This window comes from Thunnus albacares, chromosome 17 (genome assembly GCF_914725855.1).
Source record: "Thunnus albacares chromosome 17, fThuAlb1.1, whole genome shotgun sequence".
Classification (NCBI taxonomy): Eukaryota; Metazoa; Chordata; class Actinopteri; order Scombriformes; family Scombridae; genus Thunnus; species Thunnus albacares.
This window is the reverse complement of record NC_058122.1, coordinates 7,693,222-7,714,369: the sequence shown is the minus strand read 5'-3', so window position 1 is coordinate 7,714,369 and position 21,148 is coordinate 7,693,222. Positions and strand designations below refer to the sequence as shown.

Sequence of the window (21,148 nt, the reverse complement as noted above, 5' to 3'; positions counted from 1 at the left end):
TCATTTCTCTGTGTCCTCAGTATTATGTATTATCATGTGTTATCAAAGCGGTGCCCATTCCACTGATATAACATTAAATGTCCGTGGGACACTAATTGTGATATTGTAGGACACGCCAGATGAAGAAGGATCAAAGACTGTGAAATTTTACCAAAGCACAACTTTAGAAGCACACACTTCAAAGGGATTGATGGACCGGGGTTTCAGACAAAAGAATATAAAGGATATTTCTTCTTATTCAGCCTACTGCTGTAAACCCAAGGCCAGATACTGAGCATCAGATCACTGCTGCATTTTTGTTGTATGACTCTGACTCCATGTGGTCATCAAGGAAACTGCAAATCACTGCTGTGTTGAGGCAGGTCATTTGTTGCTGCTGTATGAATTGACTGCTGCAGGATGCTAGTGTTGTCCAGACTAGTATTCTGGGCAAACTTTGGCATATGAGGTGCAGAATGGTCTCTATTCTATCCACTGTTTTACAAAATCAAAGCCAAGTACTTTAAGGACACTGTCATAAATGATCATTATATTGTACATTTTATATACAAGTATTTAAATGTATATAGGTATACGTATAAATAAAAAAATCCTGATATCATCCTAACAGTATGTGAGCTGTAGTATCAAATGTTTGTTATTAGTCATAAAATGAACAGTATATTTTAATATTGGTAACTAGGGGAACAAGTGATTCTTACAAATGTTATCAAAGCATCAGCACTCAAAATGGAGTCATTAATGGTTATTATGGACATAATCAGAAGCAGAAAGAACCCTCTAACTAGCTTCACGCCTTTACATAAAAATGACCCTAAAAATGGATTGTATTCAGGGTGAGCAGTTAGCACACAGTGCAGGTACTTATCCACTGTTCCTCTTTCCAGGCGCTCAGGTTATGGAACTATGCTCCAGCTGAGTTTTAATTGCCCGTTCTCCTGCTTGAGTGACATCTAACTTGCCAGCGTCTCAGGCCTGTGGACACTGTAGACCTTTTGTTGAGAACCAGACAGGCAGATTCAACACATTGAATTTAATTCTATGTAAATCTTCTCACTGATGCAAAATGTCTTCATTTAGTTTTGGCATATCAAGGGCAATGCGAGTCATTTTGTCGTGAGAGCTCACATATTGTGTTTGCTTTAGCTAATGAGTGCAGATATTTGCTCAGATTTCTGTAAAAGTCGATGGTGTGAATACTGAGCTGTCTCAAGCTCGTATAGTATATTCACAAGTTTACCTACTGTAGCTGGGTTGTGCTGGACTCTGTAATGTGAAGGTCTTATACATAATGTAGTCAACACATTGTTTAGTTCTCATATTTATTCAAGGCTCTGTAACATTTCAAGCATTCTTGTCAGCAGATACTGTGCAGGAGAGAACACAAGTCATGACAATAAGAACCATTAGCTACACAATGCAGTGCAGCCTTGGGATGTTTCCTGTAATAAAAACACAGTAACATAAAATTAAGTTCTCATATTTTAGTGTCATTTTAGATAAAATAAAAACTATGTCCAATGGATATAGGACAATAGAATCAACATGCACTCTGTCTGGTTGAGGCTAAAACGATGTTTTTCTTTCCTCTATGAGCTATAAATATATAATATTTTATAAATATTGTATAAGCAAATATATAAATTATTTAAATGGTTGATTTAAAGATTTTTTAATTTTCAAAATCTGTTTCAAAGGTGACTTTAGGTTTGTACAATTTAAAAACAAAGTATATAATCAAATTGAAAGATAAATGCTTAATCATCTGCTAGATTCTGTTCTTCTGCTTATCAGAATAATCTCTTTGTAACTAGAGGGGAAACAGCAGGTTTGAACTTGCACTATTTCGCTGCAACAGTGCAAAAAGCACCAACATTTGTCCACACATTAGAAGAGATTGTGTGTGTGTACATCATTGTGCATGTAAGAAAGATGTGGAGAGAATTAAATGCGTTCTAAACTAGTTGCTTCCTTTACAACTGTGTGCTTTGAGCCTCTTCTGTAGAAGATTTTGTGACCTTGTAGGTGATGGAGACAGTCTGTGTGTATCCCAGCAGGCGTTCCTGTTGATTGGATAGGCCTGGCTGGCTGACTTGCTGGTTCAGAGTATCAATGCCCTTAATCTCGCCTCTCAGCTCTTCCCCTTTGACTTAGTGGCAATACAAGTACACAACTGCATTCAGGTGATTCATGGATGAAGAATTGAACCGGCAAGTGAGGGTGTCTGCATGAAATTGCACATGTGAAAAGCAAATGTAGGTACATCTCCTAAAAATTATCCACATGCTCTGTGATGCAGTTGCTATGGCAACTATGATAGAAATAGACTCTGCAAGGGAATGAAATGTGTTGAACTGTTGTTTAGAAACTAAGAGAAATTTTACTCTGGTGATTGACAGGTTAAGTGAGTGACTGCATACGTGCACGTGTGTGTATGTGTGTGTGTGCTTGTGTACTAACTGCTTTTGTGCATTTCAGACTGCATTGTGTGTGTGTGAGTCTTTGTATGTGCATTTGTGGTTTGCTGTAGGTCTTAATGCATGTGCAGTGGTGTGTGTGTGTGTGTGTGTATGTGTGTGTGTGTATGACACACAGCAGTACATTAAAAGTGCAGCACCATGGATGGGGGGCAGAGGGCACATCATTATGATGGTAGGAGAGTGTGAGTGTGTCTGCACTGCACTCACTGGCCCTGTGTGAGAGCAGATAAGCTAAGGCAGAGACAACACAATAAATTTAATGGGAAAAGGATTCTATTTAGCTCCTCCATTGTTGTTCTGGTCATGATGATGTTCTGAGCATGTTGTGTCAAACGTCAGCCAACAGCTACATATTATGTGTCTTTTCTTTGTGAAAAATACAACACAGCTGCACTGCGTGTACAATAGATCTGTGTTTCTGCATTAAGAGACCACGATAAACTTAACAAGCTTCATCCATTTCACTGCAATCTTCCTCTAATGCAGGCTTACCTATTTGCTCTCAAATTATGTGATATCTGTTATTGACTTATTCATTTCAGACATAACCTACCATTCCATTCAAGCCTGTCTCCTCTCCTCATTGCCTTTGTACCCTGGTGCCTTCATTAAGCTACCCTAATTCATTTTCATTTGAGGTGAAATAAGAACAAAGGAGCTGTAGCAAAACGCTCAGACCAGACATACAAAATTTACATTTGCAATATTGGTTCAATCTTAGATTTTATGGTGGAAATAGGTGAAAATCAATGAAATAGCTAAAGCGTCAGAGAGGGAGGGGAGATAGAGGGATGTGATGGAGAGATGAGGGAGGGGGTGCAGGAATATGAGTGTGTATGCATTTTCAAGGCGGTCTTTCTGTTGCAAGAAAAAAAAACAGTAGTCTAACAGGGAAACGAATAGGTCTAGCTACTGATGAAGGCATGCAAATGCAAATTAGTGGCGGAAACTGACGTTTGAGATCTTCATGTGTTAGTGGAGGCTTATGTGATGGCAATGTGTTTAATTTTAGTTCGAGATAGGTGGAATCACCTAAGCGGTGTGTGAAAGAGGGAGAGAGAGAGAGGCGAGGGAACAAGAGGGGAGGGGGCGGGGGTGTATGGACCTCACTGGTTACGGGACCCACAGGCACCCCGATTGTGCTCTGCTCTCATCATTTTTGGAGGTGAGGACAAAAGAAAAAAGGGGGAATCGGAAGAAAGGCCCGGGATCTGAGTGTCGTGACGGGCCCCCCGACTTCGCCGCCGCTGGTCGGGGTTGTCTGGACTCAAAAGGGTGAGGGAAAAGCGGCGGAGCAGTCGACTCAAGACTGGGGTTTCCTGCCACAGCAGCGGGATTGTCACAAAACAGCCTTTCACTCTTCGCGGGGCCTTGTATTGCTCCGTTTTCAGGTATGCATTTGAGTATGTTAGCTAGCCTGTCTCTGGCTGACTTGCCTCTCCCTGCAAAACGTTAGCTGTGTTTATTGAAGGAAAATGTCAGGCTGCGTAATGATAATTTTCTGATGCAGTACCCACACCATGTCTCTTGCTAGTATACGTTATTTATGCTAGCTAACCCATTTACTCACAGCCCCACTGAATTTCTGAGGGGGGAACATCTGCACCTAATCACCTCTCTCTGGTAGCTAAACGCTGCCTGGCTGCCCCGTGCCTTTAGCCTGTCGTCTCAAATGCTTGTAATAATGTAATAAACGCAAATTAGCTGGCTTGCTAAGATGCTAACCAGTGATTGTAGCTTAGCTAGCTCCCAATATATGCGACTAGCTCGCATATTTCATTTGCAGTAGCAGATATATATATATATGTGGTATTTTAGCTAACGCTAACCTTACAAAGCTAAAGAGGCAGCACTACAAAGCTAATTGTAATGCGTATACCTTGCTTTTGGCTAATGTAGCTAGTAAGGCTGTGGTACAAAAAACCAATGTTTTGCGTTGATGACCATCCGAGACGACAAACCATCAACATACAACAGAGCTGCCGTTGGATCATTAACTTATCTGCCTGCAAAACACATTGCGTATGCTCTTCTCGATTAATATAGGCTGCTATGCAATTGATTGACTTGCTGACAGACTGCACTGAGCCACTTAGTATTAATGCTGCACTGTTCTGTGTATTGTGAATGCTGCTGCCTGGTCGTGCACAGTGAGCTGCTGTGATTAATTAGTAATCAAGATATGAGCTCATGCACGGCTGGAGATCTATAAAATCCTTCCAAATTTTACACTGGATCACCCGTGTACACCACTTTTGACCCTCAAAGGTGACACCTGAACACAGACCTGTTTGGTAATGGCAGTATGTTTGACTCAATTTGATTTACAATGTGTGACCAGTTTGTTTTGTAGCCCCCCTGGTGGTCCTCTTTTATTCTCCTGTTCTTCATTCAACTGCTCATCACCTTCTCTGTGAATAAAACAATACATTACATTGGTGAAGATTCACACTAATGATAGTACTGACAGACACATAACACCACTTATACTAGTAGTTCTAATCATATAAACAGTGATGACTTGTTATTGTGTGGTTCACATTAAGTCTACACCATAACAAAAGTCACCCAAAGTTGTTTTAGGGCCATTAACCATTTTACAGTGTATTGTGTCACACATGGCAATTATGGGCACTGACCTCATAAAGGTGGCACCATCCCTTTAATTATCACCCCTAATAATTAAAGCCCATTAAACAAGTTAAATACAGTGAAGTTAATGGTCTTCAGTCTCATTGTAAAGAGGTGGGACATGGACCGCTTCTGTCTTGGCTCTATGAGGTTGTTTGTTTACATGCAAAGTAGTGTTTGTGACCTTGTCTATGTTACTTTGTTGCCTTAATTGCATGCTGTCGTGAACCCACTTTTCTCTCCACTGTCCCTGTTTGCTATCAGTCAGAGGAGACAGCTTAGGCATGTATTGTTAAAGCTCCAGCCACAGTAAAGGCTGTTCTCACAATACATATTAAAATAGGTGCGTCGATATGAGGCCAGCAAACCTTTTAAGTAGGGAAGCGATGAGGAAGTCATGTTAACATTGTGATTTGAATATATCTGTTATAGACCTGTGTCGACTTACAGGAAATACTGAATACTAGTGTAATCTGTCGTATGTGATCCTAGATCCTAGATGAGATTTTTCTGTTTCAGTAAACACAGCATCAATATTTAAAGAATGAGATCATCAAAGTTAGAGAGGGCCCAAACAAAGGCTTAAACCTAATGTCATTGATCATGTTGCTTGTTGCATTTGTAAATATGTAATATTTACAGCTGAAATTAAATTGATGAATAAAAATATTCTGACAAACAGTTATTAAACTGTCAAGCTCAGAAAGGCTTTTTATTGTGTGACCACAAGGCATTTCTCTTATAATTATTTAATTATAACAACAGTACTTTAGCAGAAGGTATGTTAAATAAATGTTGACTTTTCATTTCTGCATGCTAACTTTTTTTTATTTATTTATCTTTTGTATCTGCAGAGTTGTGAAGGCTTCTGGTCAGCAGCTCCTGGAAAATGAACTTATCTGCATGGAAATACTGAAGAGAAACGGAAAACGGGAGCTTGAATTGACTGAACTTGAAGTGGAATAAATGGATTACCCTCCTTTTGGGAAATTGTTGCCATGGAACTAGGTAGAATTAAATGATGGTTGACAGAAAAAAACAAAGGTAAGACAGCTAAATGCTGAAGATACAGGAGAGCACCAAGAAGAATCTGAACACAGTCAAGGAAAGAACAATTACTAAATAGGGACCAAAGACTTCTACAGTCCAAATGAATGCATGCAGCAGCAAAAAACAAAAAAAGAGAACAGCATTTGAAAGGGAATGACCAAGAAAAAGAACATCTCAAAAAGTATTACACTGCATCCAAGAGCTGATGAGAATGTCAATGGAGTGTTTGCCTCCGGGAGTGTTTAGTGAAGGTCGGTATTCAGACCTCTTAATTTGCGTTACTGCAGTTTTCATCTCACACAGGTGTGAGTCAGGTCCTGGCAAACTTACACATGTTGATGAACTGAGGGATTGTTGTGACGGAACACAGTCTCAATGGTTTTATTGAGATTTTTTTTTGTTACACAAGATGCTATTGGATCACCACAGAATTTAATCCTAAAATAGCTCTGTTTGCTTGAGCTATTATAGCAGAACAAACACATGTAAAGACATTTAAGGTTGAACATCTCACACTGTGGTGTGTCACTCATCCATGATATCATTGCCTGCTCAGTGCCAAACTGCTTTAGCTTCATGCGAATGACTACATACGTTTAATCTAGTATTTTTCTGCAGTAGAAACTTGCTTCACTACATATCTCTCTCTTCTTTTTTTTTTTTTCTTTTTTTTTTTTTTTTTTAAAGAAAATTCCATTTTTTAAGACCCAGCTGTTATGTGAACCTTTTTTTTAGTGGAAACAACCATATACCATCATCACACCGAAGAAGATTTTTACAATTTGATAACATCATTCTCTGTTCAACCCATTTTCTGCTACAAAAAAGTGATATATATTCCTCTGCTTCAACTCTTGGGTGGATTTTAAAAGCATTTCCTTGTTTTACTGCCAGGCCTTAGACTCTCTTTTGCATTTATGGTTACTGCCATAAGCCTTCCAGTTTTTGATCAGAGGCATTCCCTGGTATAGACATTGACAGATATTTCCGTTTTTAATCCAAACTTGGGGGGAAAAAAATGCAGAATTTTTCTAACAGTCCGGCTCCCCCCTCTCTCCCCCCTGGGTTCAGTGGGAGGGGAGGAGGAGGACCTCCGTATCCCCCTCAGCCAGCAGACCCTCAAATCTCCCCAAGGATGACAGATGATTACGTAGGGATGCAACAGCAGAGCCTGCACAGAGCCCATCACCACCCCAGTCAAGCCAGCCACATGCTTGCTTACAGTGCTCGAAACAGAGGAGCTGTGGAGCCACCGCCAACACAGGGTACCATTCACAGTGGCAGCAGTAACAACCCTTACAGGAAAGATGCCATGGATTACTATTTTTCAATGGGTGGGAAAGACAGGCACAGAAGGGGGGGTATGGCTTATGGGGCAGGCTTTGGGTACCCTAATATCGATGGACATTTACCTCACCAGTACAGGCATGCTGGATCTGGCTCTGCACCATCATCTGGCCTGATGTCACCATATCCAGTAGACTATGCTTCCAGTGCTGGTTCAGGTGGAGGTGCTGGAGCGTTCTCTCCTTCTCATCAGTACAATATGAGTCAGAACCCTGCAATGCAGGCAGTGCCAGGTTCTCAAATGCAGCACCGCCAGCATGGACAAACCTTCCCAGCTGTCCACCATGGACAGCAGCATAGGAGCTATCCACACTCTGGGCACAGAATGACCCCTCAGTACCCGCATTACTCCCCACAGGGTGGAGCATCCACAGGGTCATCAGGAATGTACAGCCCCCCTCTGCAGAGATATCTCGATGGGGCTGCTAGCACTGGGTTTGATCCCAAAGTCAACAGTTCTCCCAGTGTCAACTCCAGTTCAAACTCAGTCTCTGGTTCAGTTGCTGCTAATAATGTGGGGCCAATGGAGAATGTTCAACAGAGTTACCATGCTTCAACTTATCCTGGATATTCCCCACAGACACTTTCACTTCACAAGCAAGCCACACTACAGCACCGCAACTCACAGCACAATTTAGGGGTGGGTTTTGACAACTCTCTCAAGATGCAGCACCAGGGCCCGTCTCCAAGCTCTATATATGCTAAACATCATCAAGCCTCCAATCCCAGTATACCTCAAGCAGCATCCCAAGAAATAGCCAAATCCCCGATGCATCCCACTGCTCAACAAACCCAAATTAACCAAAACTTTAGCCCGATATCCAACCCCTCTCCAGCTGCCTCCGCAGTACATTCTCCCAGCTGTAGCTCCTCTCCTTCCCCTTTGATGGGTGTCTCAGAGGCACATGGAAACCCCTCAGGTCATGGTCCTTCACATCCTCCTACATCAAACCCCCGTAGCAGCCACGGTCATGGTAGATTACTGCAGACCATGCCTCAGTTAAGTCCCACACCCAACTCAAATAGCAGCATCAGTAGTTGTGGTAGCAGTGGCAGTCATAAAGCTCATAGCATGAGTGCAGTTGGAGGAAGTAGTCTTCCTTCAACAGGCCGCAACAAAATGGGTCCAGGTACAGGAATTGGATCCCGCGAGGAAGGTTCCTCTGTTTATTCATCTTCTCCACTCGACAAAATGCAGGATGCCGGCCTGAATAGTCTTAATGCCTTGAGCTCACAAGTAGCCAATTTACCAAACACAGTTCAGCACATGCTCCTCACTGACACAGTGCTTTCACATAGGAAGGGGAAAGATGGCGGGCAGATGCAACAGCCATCACATGGCGTGCCCCCATCGCAACCAAGGAGTAGAAATGCAAGTGCGGCTTCAAGTACTAGCACAGTCAAAGATGGAAGTGCAGCGGGGACTGGTGATGGTGCCAGTTTAGATGCTGGTGCCGATGAAGACTCCTCATTGGTGTCAGTTGGAGGCTCATCGGGGACCAAGGTGGAGCGAGAGGATCAGTTTTCCGAGGGGGAACAAGGAAGAGTGAGGCAGATGAGTGGTGCAAGCAGTGGATCTGAACCAGCTGGCTATCATCTTCCTTCTCACAGTCAAACCCAACCACAGACTGGACAAGCATCAAATGTTAAAACAGTCACATGTGATTCTCCGTTAAAAGAACCAGCTGTTTCTGAAACAAAAGGAAATGAAGCTCACGTTCCCTCTTCATCCTCATCTCCATCTTTTGGATGTCAATCGTCAGAGACTGGCCCAAATTCACATTCAACACCTCCAGTTTCCTCATCCCCCTCATCCACCTCCTCCAGTATTCCTCCACCCCAGCCAAATTGTGTCTCAGAGCCTGGTTTAACATATAATGACCAGAGAGGTGGCCATAGAAAGACAGCAGAAATTAAAAATGAAGTCATCAAAAATGAAAGTGACGGTGCGGCTGAAAAAATAGAGAAAGGCAGTAACCAAATGCAACGAGATGGAGAAGCTGATACACAGAATGGTCAGGACAAAGAAAATAGGTTGCACACTGCACCCAGATTACACAGTAATGAGAGGGAAGAAAAGCACACATCTGAGGAACAGCAAAGTGCTAGTAGCGTTGGTGTGATTGTTTCAGCTCGGTCTGAGGGAAGTCACACTGAAAAAAGCAAACAACCCCAAGACAACTGTGTAGAGGAGAAACAGCCACAGTCTTATTTAAGAGAGTCAAGCAGTCATAATGGGGAGGAAGGTGTTGATCTGAGTCTATATTCCTCCCATCACCAATCCCATCAGAAATCAAATTTTGGACGGCCTCAGAATCCTCCCCAGTCTGGACCACATAAATATGGCTACCTAGAATCAACATATGGCTCAGATTTGTCAATGAAGAACAGAGGGAGGGCTGGCCCAGCGGGAGTAATGGAATCAAATTCCAGATACTTAGGGTACCAACAATCACAAACTGGTTATGGCCCTGTGCATCCAAAAGATGTGGGATCTGTAGCAGAGGCATTGGTGAAGAGAGGGCAAGCAGCAGCAGCTAAAGGTCATGAGGATAATTCTCAAATGCAGCAGTTTCCAAGTCTTTTACAGGAGGTTCTTCAAGGTTACAATTTAGACAGACGTTATGGCAGGCCAGAACAGGCATTTCCTGCACATCTGCAAGTTCAACAACAGTTTCAAACCAGACACCCGTATGGCATGGCTGAAAGTATGAGGATGCAAAGTGGAGCCACTGAGGCATCGGCTCATTCTGCCCAAATGGGTAGCTCTGGAAAGCCCCCACATCCAAACCAGAGGCATGGAGGGGAGCCTGATTTTGCAACAGATTCTCCGTCCTCAGTGAAGTCAGAAGTGACAAATACAAAGATATTACAAAATGCTGAAAAATCTGAAGGGGGTGTGTCCCAGAGTCATTTACCACAGGCTACAGAGTCTCAGCAACCCCCACCAAAACATATAAACTTAGCTGACTATTCTCTTCCACAGAGAAAAGCATTATCTAATGTGTCCACTCCATCCTCTGCTGTGCAGGAGCTCCTTTTGCAAGAGCCAGAGCCGTTAACAGGCAGCATTGGTCAAACTGAGTCTCAAAAATCATCAGGCTCCATATTAGCCCCATCAGAGCGGCGCTCTGTCATCTGTGATGTGTCGCCAAACCGACGCAGCACACCAGAGAGGGACAGGGAAACTGATAGAGAGAGAGAGCGGGAGAAAAGTCAGAGTGGAGCCTCTGTGATTCAACAGCCATTTTCCTCTCCAGCAGCAGCCAATGATCTGAGTAAAAAGGATACTGTAGAGAAACAAGTGGTGAAAATGGAAACAGCATCAAAAGAGGCTGGCCCAGATGCTGCAAATTTACAAACTGATCATCATGGAAGTGGAGGAGCTAATGAGCCTGATATGGAGTATCATTCCAAGTCTGTTCATTCATCTGTTGTAATGAATGCTGACCCCTTTAGGCCCTTGCCTCCTCATCCTATGAGCACTAATCCTTTATCTTCACCATCAAGGCATCAGTCCTATCTCCATGGTGTTGATTTATCAACTGGCAATGCCAGCAGTTTTCCTGGTTATCGATTTGGAGATACAAGAGAAGGCAATATAATGCCACGCGGTAACCCCCATTTCCCCCCACACCATCCATACCACAGTTTATCCCCCCAGACTCAACCCACAAATAAGCTTCAAATGTATCCTCACCCTCGTGGCCACCCTCATCACCCCCATGACATGAATGACTGGGTAAAAGCAATGAACAGGCCAGCTAAGGAGATGATGATGCAACCTGGTTCTTCCCCAGGAAGACACAAGGTCAGTCAATCAGAGCAGAGACAGAGGATGATCTCCCAAACTGACATACCCAGCGAGCAACATGCAACCAAAACTTCACTCCATCATCGATACTTTGATATGAAAATGTGGGATTCAACACACCCTGGAAGAGAAGGTGCTAGAATGATAGAGGGAGACTCTTTCTACAGAACACAACCACCTCCTGCTCCTGCTCCCGCTCCCGCTCCTGCTCCTGCTCCTGTAGCTTCACATGGCCCTGTTCCTCCACAAAAGACTCATGGCCCAAGTGCTGCTGAACCTTATGTCTCCAGAGGAGCCGCCGAGGAAGCCAAACATCCCTGCCCTCCTCCTCCACCCAGCTCCACTAAGCTTCCTGCTGACATGAACTCCACTCAGCCACAGGTGCAGCGTCAAAATAAAGCTGGAGGTTCTGGAGACACAAATCCCCTAATATTGAGAAGGAGAGTTCGTTCTTTTATCTCTCCTATTCCCGCCAAAAGGCAACTTCAGGATGCGTCTCAGCAGAGGGCTGCCACAAACTCACATCATTCCCCTGGGGCTCAGTCTGAGTCAGGCCATCACAATGAAGATGACTCATCCAGTTCAGATATTCCATGTCCCAGGCTGTCTTCCCCTCTGCCCGGAGATAATACCTATTCACAACCTCTATCTCCATCAGGTGGTAATACCAAGGTTTTGCCTCCCAGGAAAGGACGGGGTTTGAAACTAGAGGCAATAGTGCAGAAAATCACACCAAATATTAAAAAGCCAGCAGGCCATGCTGATGACGAGTCAAATCATTACCCAGTCTTCTCTCACTCAGAAATACCACCGTTTAATGATTCACAGGACCAAGACTTAGCACATTTCCCCAGGGTTGCAGGGGGGGATGATAGTTACATGGATGAAAGTCACTCATTAAATGACATGATTCCTTTCAGAGGAGTTGATGAGACTGGGCCTTTACCTCCATCTGCCTACCCATGTGATCCCCATCAGACATCCCAAGCCCTCAAACAACAAGATTTTGACTTTGGATTAGGAGCTGCTGTGGCATCAGCATCCGGTGACAAGGAGGACTTTACTTTGCTCGGACCTTTACCCCCTCCTCCTCCTCTTCCTCGCCCAGTCCAGGGCTCCCCACCTCCATCTTCATCTGCCCTGTCAGACATTCAGCATTTCACTAACACCTACCAGCAGCTCGAGACAAGAAGAGGAGAGCAGTCTGCCGCTAACCTTCTTCGACAGAAACTTCAAGAATCTGGCATGGGATTTGATGATTATCCTGGCAGCGACTACTATGGAGGCACCCCGCCCCATCAAGGACACATGCTGAACAGACAACATCAGATGTCCTCTGGTAGGTCCAGTCTGTCGCCACAAGATTCTAAGCCACCAGAGAGTATTGTACCTAAAGGCTATTTCCCATCTGGCAAGAAGAAGGGCAGGCCAGTAGGGAGTGTGAATAAACAAAAACGGGCCCAGAACCAAGCCCAAACACCAGTGCAGGCCCAGTCTCCAGCCCAGGCTCAGAACACAACTGTGAGCGCACCTCCAGCCCCGCCCACTCCAACTGTAGCTGCACCCACAGCCCCACAGACAGTGCAGACTATCAGCAGCACAGAAGACTCCGCAGCCCCCGCTCTGCCAGACAATGAAAGCACTCCCCCGCTGGCCCCTCCCATTTTAACCCAGGTAGTGAAAGTAGATGTTGAGAGTGAGGACACACAGCCAGAGATTGAAGTGAAACCTGTGCGACGGAGACGCAAAGGTGTGAAAGATGAAGACGAGCCACTAGAAGGAAGAGGACGACAGAGGAGAAGGAGGAGGGGAGCAGCGGCGGCGGCGGCAGCTGTGACACAATCGGTGGCCAAAGATGACCCAGATACACCTTTAGGGGCAGGAGGGAGTCTCGGCACAAATAGAGCACTCCTGGATCCAAATAGAAAGGGCCCGTTTGTTCCACACATACATGTGGAGAAAAAAATACCAGAGATTGGGGCAGTGTGCACCATTGTAAATGCTGAGGAGGACAAGATGAAAGGAGAGCGTAGTGCAGTCAGTGGGAAAGCAAGCGGAAGTGGAATTGAATCTATCCTGTCCTCAGCTCTTTCCTTCCAGTTATCTAGGAGAGACAGAGAAGCAGAGAATAGGGAGACAGACGAGGTGGAAACTACACTTCAGTCAGGAAAAGCACTTCCTTCATCTGGCTATGTTGTTTCAGGCCCTGTGATTACAGAGACCAATCACTCTGGTCGCCTGCTTTGCTGCCTTTGTCAGAAATGGGCAAATTACAAACACCTTGGAGATCTCTATGGGCCTTACTATCCAGCTGAATATGCTGCAAAGCTCCCCAAGAACCCGCCCCAGGTCAGACAATGTCAAGCGACCACAGGCACAAACAAAACAGGACCAAATTCAGACATAAGCTCAAATGCTTTGAGTACTATCCAAGAAACACAAACACAAGATGCTCAGTTTACCATGCCCTCAACTGAGACTGACTATGCCATCAGCCTAGATTCAAACCCAGTGTCTCTTACCACTACCGTTAGAACTTCCTCTCCACCTGGTAAGGAGGAAATGATAATGCCTGTGGCTGGCATGCTCACCAGCACTGCCTCCTCCTCCTCCTCCTCTTCCTCCTCCACAACTACCAGTAAAACAACATCACTAACCTGGGACATGAATCTAGATATCCGACCTATCCCTGAGCTTAAGAGAGAGCCGGACCTTGAGATTGACCAGCAACAAATGCAAAAACAGCCGCAGCAGCCGTCAGATGAAGCCCAACAACGACCTCAACACAGAAAGCTGACCTCACATCCCCGCTTTAAACGGAGGCACAAATCGAGTGAGGAATCCCCCAGAATGGTACCATCCAATAGTAAGGCGTCCCTGCCCTTCCAGCCCCCACCGCCAGCCTTGGACTCCCTGGGACCCTTGGCACAACTCGCCCAGCTGCCTCAGATGCCCCTAGACCCAGAGGAGCTGTGGGTCCATGAAGGATGTATAGTGTGGACCAGTGGAGTGTACCTTGTCAATGGGAGACTGTACGGCCTGCAAGAGGCACTAGATGGCGCCAGAGAAACAGTGAGTGTCCTCTGTGTCTATTTGACCTGTTTTGTTTTGGGATAGTTCAGGTTCTCATTATTTCTGGCGTATATAATGTTGACTGTAACTGTTTAAAAGGCAGTTTTTGAATTCCAGTGTTAACTCGTAAGAAGACGTGTGTCAGAGGTTCAGATGTTACGTTATATGTTATGAAATATATAAAACAGTAAACATTTTACCAGAATATGCTCTACAGTATATAATTAATAGTGTTATGCGTTAATCGATTTCTATCATCTTGCCAGGCCCTCAGCCGCTCTTCACTGTCTAGTACAGTTTTGAGGTGTATTGATTTCTCCTTTGCCATTCTGTCTGTCTACACTCAGTGCTGCTCATTCTGTGAGATGGTTGGCTCAACCCTTGGCTGCTACAGCAAAGGCTGTACACTTCGCTACCACTACATGTGCGCTATTGAAGCAGGTGAGTGGATACATTAAACACAGGCACACTGTTAAGTTAGTTGGTGTAAAATACTGTTTCCCAAGAATTGACGTTTGTGCCTGTTTAAAGTAGCAGACTATTGTAAGAGGTGACTAGCTGAGCTCTATGTGGCAATCTCTGTAATGTATTGATAATTACTCTCTCCCTTCCAGATTGCTCTCTGAATGAAGATAACTTCTCACTTCGGTGTCCGAAGCACAAGGTAAAGAAGGAGAGGTTGGTTGAAACAAGATATAGATTTCTTTTTGTTTGATTCTGTGAAAATACTCTCATTTTCAATGCTTAAGTTCCTTGTCACTGACTGAGCCGTCCTCTAACCCCAACCATTGTCTTTCTTTGTCTCTCTCATCTCCCCCCATCTCTTCATCACTCAGTTTACCCAGAGCATCCGGCCAGCCAAGTCAGTGTACCTGGAGCAGTCAGAGAGAGGCTGAGAGAAATGCAGAGGAAGAAGAGACACAGGAGTCTGGGAGCTGTAAGTTTAGACTCAGTTGTATGTGTGTGTGTTTGATAAAGAGTAAGACATGTAGAGAATATCAGTTTAGAATAAAGGTAGGTATCGTTAGGATTTTATCAATACTAGTTCTCTTATTAATACTCCTTATTGGTCCGGTTTAAAAATACAGACAGGTGACAAATTAAAAGAAAAACTGGTACAGGTCTGAGTGCTTGACCCCTACAGTGAGGGGATCTGGTGGCTCTGTTATGCTTTGGGGGGCATTTTGCTGGCATGGTTTGGGTCCACTTGTCCCATTAGAGGGAAGCGTCACTGCAAATCAATACAAAGTTGTTCTGAGTGATCACCTTTATCCTATGATGAAACATTTCTATCCTGATGGGAGTGGTCTCTTCCAGGATGACAATGCCCCCATCCATAGGGCACGAGGAGTCACTGAATGGTTTGATGAGTATGAAAATGATGTGAATCATATGCTATGACCTTCACAGTCACCAGATCTCAACACAATTGAACACCTAAGGTGATCACTCAGAACAATTTTGTATTGATTTGCAGTGACGCTTCCCTCTAAGGGGACAAGTGGACCCAGACCATGTCAGCAAAATGCCCCCCACAGCACAACAGAACCACTGGATCAATTATTCAAAGCTCCATCACATTGAAGATTTTGAATAATCAGCTTGAGTGTGGCTTAGCGTCTGACGGAGCTTTGAATAATCGATATGGCTTTATGAAAGCAATACAGTTTAAGTTACGTGAATAAACATTTAAAAAAAGAGTATGCACATTTTATTTAAAATATTTGCTCACTCAAAAAATAGCAATGTCTCCTCTATTCAGCCGAGTCTTGTGATTGGTTCGCTTGCTCCACGTGAAAGCGTCTTTCGTCAGACAGACGTAACCCTTCAGGTGCCCTCGCCTGCAATGTTACTGCTTTCATTCACAACACAACCGTACCGGCATTTTCCCTGAATATTGATCCCTGCTCCCCATTCACACATGACCCCGTACATAAATGTTCCTGAACATTTCAGGGATAGACTGCATGTGTGAAAGGGGCTTTATTTGCTTTGTACTTGCAAAGGTTTTATTGCACTCAGAGTAATGAACTTAATTGTTGTTAACTCAAGTAAAACATTATCTTCACTTCACCTGCTTCACTGTCTCCACCGCGACCCCTCTGCTCTGCTGTCTGCTTCGTGTGTGTGTGTGTGCACGTGTGTGGAGGGGTTGAGCCCCGCCCTCGGTCAAACACCAACACAGAGAGCAGAGGACAGAGAGGAGAGGCTGCAGCGCGACCATAAATTATGCTAAAATGTATAAAACTGCCAATTAAAGAACCGACCTTAAGAATAACCCGGGTTCAGTTTATTTGTAGTGCTTCAATGGTACAGGAGTCTCAAAATCATGAATTTGTAGAATAATAGATATTAATTAATGTATGTTGTCTTTTCATCAGCTGGTAGAAACGACGCCAGTTACTGTAAATTGCTTTTATATTGTTTCTTTACCTAAATTTTATTATCTTTATTTCCTGGTTCAGTCACTGTGTTTTAAGCCTGTTTAGCTGTTTTGTCAGAGAGAAAAGCAGGTCCAAATAGGGAACGCTGCTCCACCTGGGTGTCTCTTTTGATATGTGATTGACAGTCATTCATCTAATTAGTGCTGACAGACAGACACTTCCTGACTTCTCTGAGGTGTTGAACAGCGCTACTCACCATTACAGGTGAAACATGTACGTTCGGCCGATTTTTCACCATAAAACTTTCACAGAGCTTAATACCAAGTAACAAAGAAAAAGGAAACTTGTGTAGAGAACGACTTTCAATGTAAAACTGTTGAGTAGAGAGTTAAATGACTACATGATTGATACTCAAGTTATTGATTATTTCCATTTGGCTTTATGCTGGGTTGAACTTGGTGAAGTTTTATCAGTTGTATTTTCAGTTATGGTTGTTAAGAGTTCAATCTCAGCCAGACATACATTTTATGTCTATAAGATTCCTCTATTATCTCCGTACTATGTGCTATGTTTTTGAGTTGCAACGGCAATCTACGCCTCGTCAATCACTTGTTTCCAAAGTTGAAATTAATTTTATTTGCATCTCATCCTAATGCCCATACCGTCCCGCATCAGGACTTTACACAGTACATCACATGTATCCCTACAGATTGATATGGAATAATCCTCTTATATTTTCCTGTTACTTTGATCAGGTCAGTGTGTATCAATCCACATCCAGGGCGCTTTCATTAACACTTAATTTGTTCATAATGTTGCTCAGTGTTCCCCAAATACAAAACTTATTTTGGCAGTCCACCCTAACGTTTAGATGGTATAGACTGAAACTTCCCTACTTGGATGTTAGGATGTAATGTAATGCTGTTTTGCAGCCAACTCTGCAGTATAAGACCCCGCCTCCCCACCCAACAGGTTCAATCACCATAAGTACATTTTCATCTGGGAAACACTGTTGTTTCATTACCCGGTGGATGTGTGCTTTCTCATTAAAGGACCGTCAGTAAATAGACTCTAATTTGTTGCCTCGGGGCTGTTTATACCTTTTCTATTCAAACATGTCGTGTTCCAATTTAATTTCACGCTGCACCACAACAGCTACTCTAGGCTCTTTGTCGGCCAGTTCTTGGACTCTTGCTGAGAAAAATCATCCAGCTCTCGCACTCCTCCTCACCTCACCTTAGTGGCTGCACTCCTGCCTGTCACTCCCTGTCAGCCCCCCCTCCCACCTCACACACACACACACACACACACACACACACACACACACACACACACACACTTTCTGCCTGTCCTCATGGAAACTAAACACACAAACCACGTCTTTCCTTTTCTTTCGTCTTGTGTAGGATTAGCAGAATAGTGATGGTGTGCTAAGGGTTTGTGAATACAACTTCTCTTTGCTTCATCATGCTTTGCACCAATGTATATAACCAATCACATAGCAGTAGATGTCTGATCTAAGTGAAATTTACCTAGTAACAGCTGTTTGATTTGTTAGAAAGTAACATTTTACCATTGAAATGTATCAGGTGCTTATAAGTCTTGAATTATTCCTGTGAATATGTTCAGATTGGAAAAGTCACAGTCCGCTTTTTAAAATTTAATGAATGATTAATGAATTAAAAATTTAGGTGATCACTTCAACTTGCACATACGCATTTTAACTATGTCAGTCAGATACTGTAGTCAGTATAGGACTTTCACTTCTCTTTGTCAGCTTGTTTGGTAATAATAACAGAGTCTGTGATTAGCTGCCTATTAGTCCAATTCAAAAGATTCATTTTCACTCTGCTACTCTTTCCAGAAGTTGTCTCTGTTAAAGAACCTGTGCGTTGTGGACTTTAGTGTGAGCTGCTAATCTCAAATTGTTTGTGTTTCCTTTCTTAGGTAAGTTTGGACCACAGAAGACTGAGAAATGAGAGATGTTTGTGAAGCAGCCCCAAACGTGAAAGGACAGGACTGGCATCTTATGACAGAGAACAACAAAAGGGAATGTACAATTTCTCACCAGGAATCAGCATAATTTACATTTAAGACATTGCAGAAAGAAACCTTTTCTTCTAAGAGAATTATTGCTCTTTACTTAAAAGCAGAAAAAGAAAAAAAAAAAAGGACATGCAACATAAAGGAACGGCGCTACAAGAAAAAGACTTTTAAAAAAAAAACAACTACAAAGATCGAAGTGGAATTAAATGAGACGTCAAGCCTGACGGAGGAACGAAGGAACTTTTCTGTAAAGAACAAAAGAAACAAGCTTCCTCTCTAGGCTCACTTTGATTTTCCTGAGACACCCTCTAAGTGTTAAACTTTTGTTTATCATCTGTATTATCATTTACCTTTTTTTTTTTTTTTTCAGGTTTTCTTTTGTTTGCTTTGAAGAGATGTATTGGGAGCAAATCGGGTGTCAAACCCAGAGAAAAGGGGAGAGTTTTTCCTCTCACAAGTAGTATTTTATCTTATGACATTAGGCTGATCACATTTATTATTTTAGTCCTCATTATTATTTTGTATCCTCATCAGTATTTACTCATAAAAATGAAATGGATGTATCTCACTATATTCAGTCAACACATGAATTGGAATTTTTTTTTATTCCCTTTTCTTTTTCATTCCTGGAGAGGGAGGAGCCAGAGTCATGTTGTCTGGAATGTCAGGGTCGAGTTTGCCACAAAGACATTATTGCCTTGTAGAACGGACATCTGTTGCCTTTCAAAAGTCACGTGTATGAGTGAGAAGTGAGTGTGTGTGAAAGTGAAAAATGCAAATATCTGGGTCTTTGATTCCATTTTGGTCCTTTTGAAAAGTGTTCTTATTTTTCATCACTGGGGTTTTTACGGTACAGAGTAGTATTCATGAAAAATCAGACGGACACAATCTTATTTTTCAAGTACAAATGTTCGTAATGTGCAAAGAGAAGGAGCCTTGTAAGAGGAGGAGATAACACTATGGACTAATGCGTGTCTGCCATCTTTGACCATGGTGACTGGAAAAAGATGAAGGACGGGACACTGAGGAGGAGTTTTCATCAGTGTAGAACTGGGTGCACAAGCGCGTCTGTTCTACACAGGGAGTTAAGTTTGACTGACAGGCGTCAGTCCCTCGGACAGTGATGAAACATTTTTGGAGCTGAAAACTTTGGAGAGGGTGTCATACGAACAGCTGTGATTGGCCAACTGTTCGGGCCAATGGGGAGCAAACCTAACCAAGTACTTTCGAATGGTTCCCTCCAGTGACACAGCAGCAATTTGATCGGGAGATGCAAAATCCATTCAAAAGAAGCATTGCCATAAAATTTAAAAGTGAGTCGTACATGGTGTTGTCTTTATCATTTTTTATTGTTATTCTTGTAAAAAAGTCAAGCTGAAAGAAGACAGTTACACTATCAAAACCATGCTGTATTACAAACCTGTCAATATGTATATGAATTATGAATACACGTAAAAAAAAATGCTTCAAGTATGCTCCTCTTCTTATTTCTGAAACATATTTTTGTCACTTTTGTTGCGCTTATAAAAACACCTGTTTCAATTTCATCTGACATTTTTCTGCCCGAATTTCTTTTTGCTTTTATTGCAGATGTATCCTCAATCATCTTTCTATCACACATATGCACATAAATAATCTCTGTCTCTATTTCTGTTGCATACACACACAGACTTCCTCGCTCCCGTGCTTCTTCTTCCTGTCTTTGCAGGGAGGCGTTTGAGGGGAGTGCTTAACCCCATTCTGACTCTTTCAGACTGTCTTTAGACAGATTATGAGTGCATTTAGTTAGTCTGGAAAACATTGTACCACCTCAAGGATTCTGTCAATCTGCATCTGAAACAAAGTCACACCGTGAAGATGTTGACTTAAAGAAAGTAGAGCAGCCTAAAAGTAAAAATAAAATAGTTGAATATTATCAAATACCTTGAATGTCTGAGTTATCTTAAAAGTTACCTTAAAAGTTGATATACAGGTTAAATATGCAATGATCATGAAAGATGAAAGCAAAATCTTCTATTTTTGGCAGCATTTGCATGATAGGTTTTAAATTTCTGCATTACGTTTTTCTTTGTCATAGATGAAACAATGTTGGCTCCATAATATGAACTAAGATTTATTTTTGCTGTCATGGTTAAGACAGTGATTCCTAACCAGGAGTACGTGTGCCCCTGTGGGTACCTCTGCAGTTGCCAGCTGGGGGTAACTGAAAAGATTGTGGCGCTCAATTCAAAAAGAAAAATAGAGGTTACAATTTGATTAAAGAATGCTATCCACATATTGAGCCAGCTGTAACACCCGAAGAACTAGCTTAGTTAGCAAATGAG

The 21,148-nt window shown here is 42.9% G+C and overlaps 1 protein-coding gene across 2 annotated transcripts; it reads left to right on the top strand.

Annotated features, from left to right (window-relative positions):
* Window positions 1-3,287: 3,287 nt before the first annotated feature.
* Window positions 3,288-20,371, top strand: tcf20 (transcription factor 20). Of its 2 annotated transcripts, none has more exons than XM_044330210.1 (6): window positions 3,288-3,871; window positions 5,966-14,394; window positions 14,742-14,835; window positions 15,009-15,058; window positions 15,231-15,331; window positions 18,726-20,371. In XM_044330210.1, exons 2-5 carry the CDS (start codon window positions 7,180-7,182, stop codon window positions 15,288-15,290), a joined length of 7,419 nt encoding a protein of 2,472 aa, XP_044186145.1. In that variant the 5' UTR covers window positions 3,288-3,871; window positions 5,966-7,179; the 3' UTR covers window positions 15,291-15,331; window positions 18,726-20,371. The 2 variants fall into 2 exon arrangements, with proteins under 2 accessions (XP_044186145.1, XP_044186144.1); XM_044330209.1 differs by having other exon boundaries at window positions 3,294-3,871; window positions 15,009-15,072.
* The last annotated feature ends 777 nt before the right edge of the window (window positions 20,372-21,148 follow it).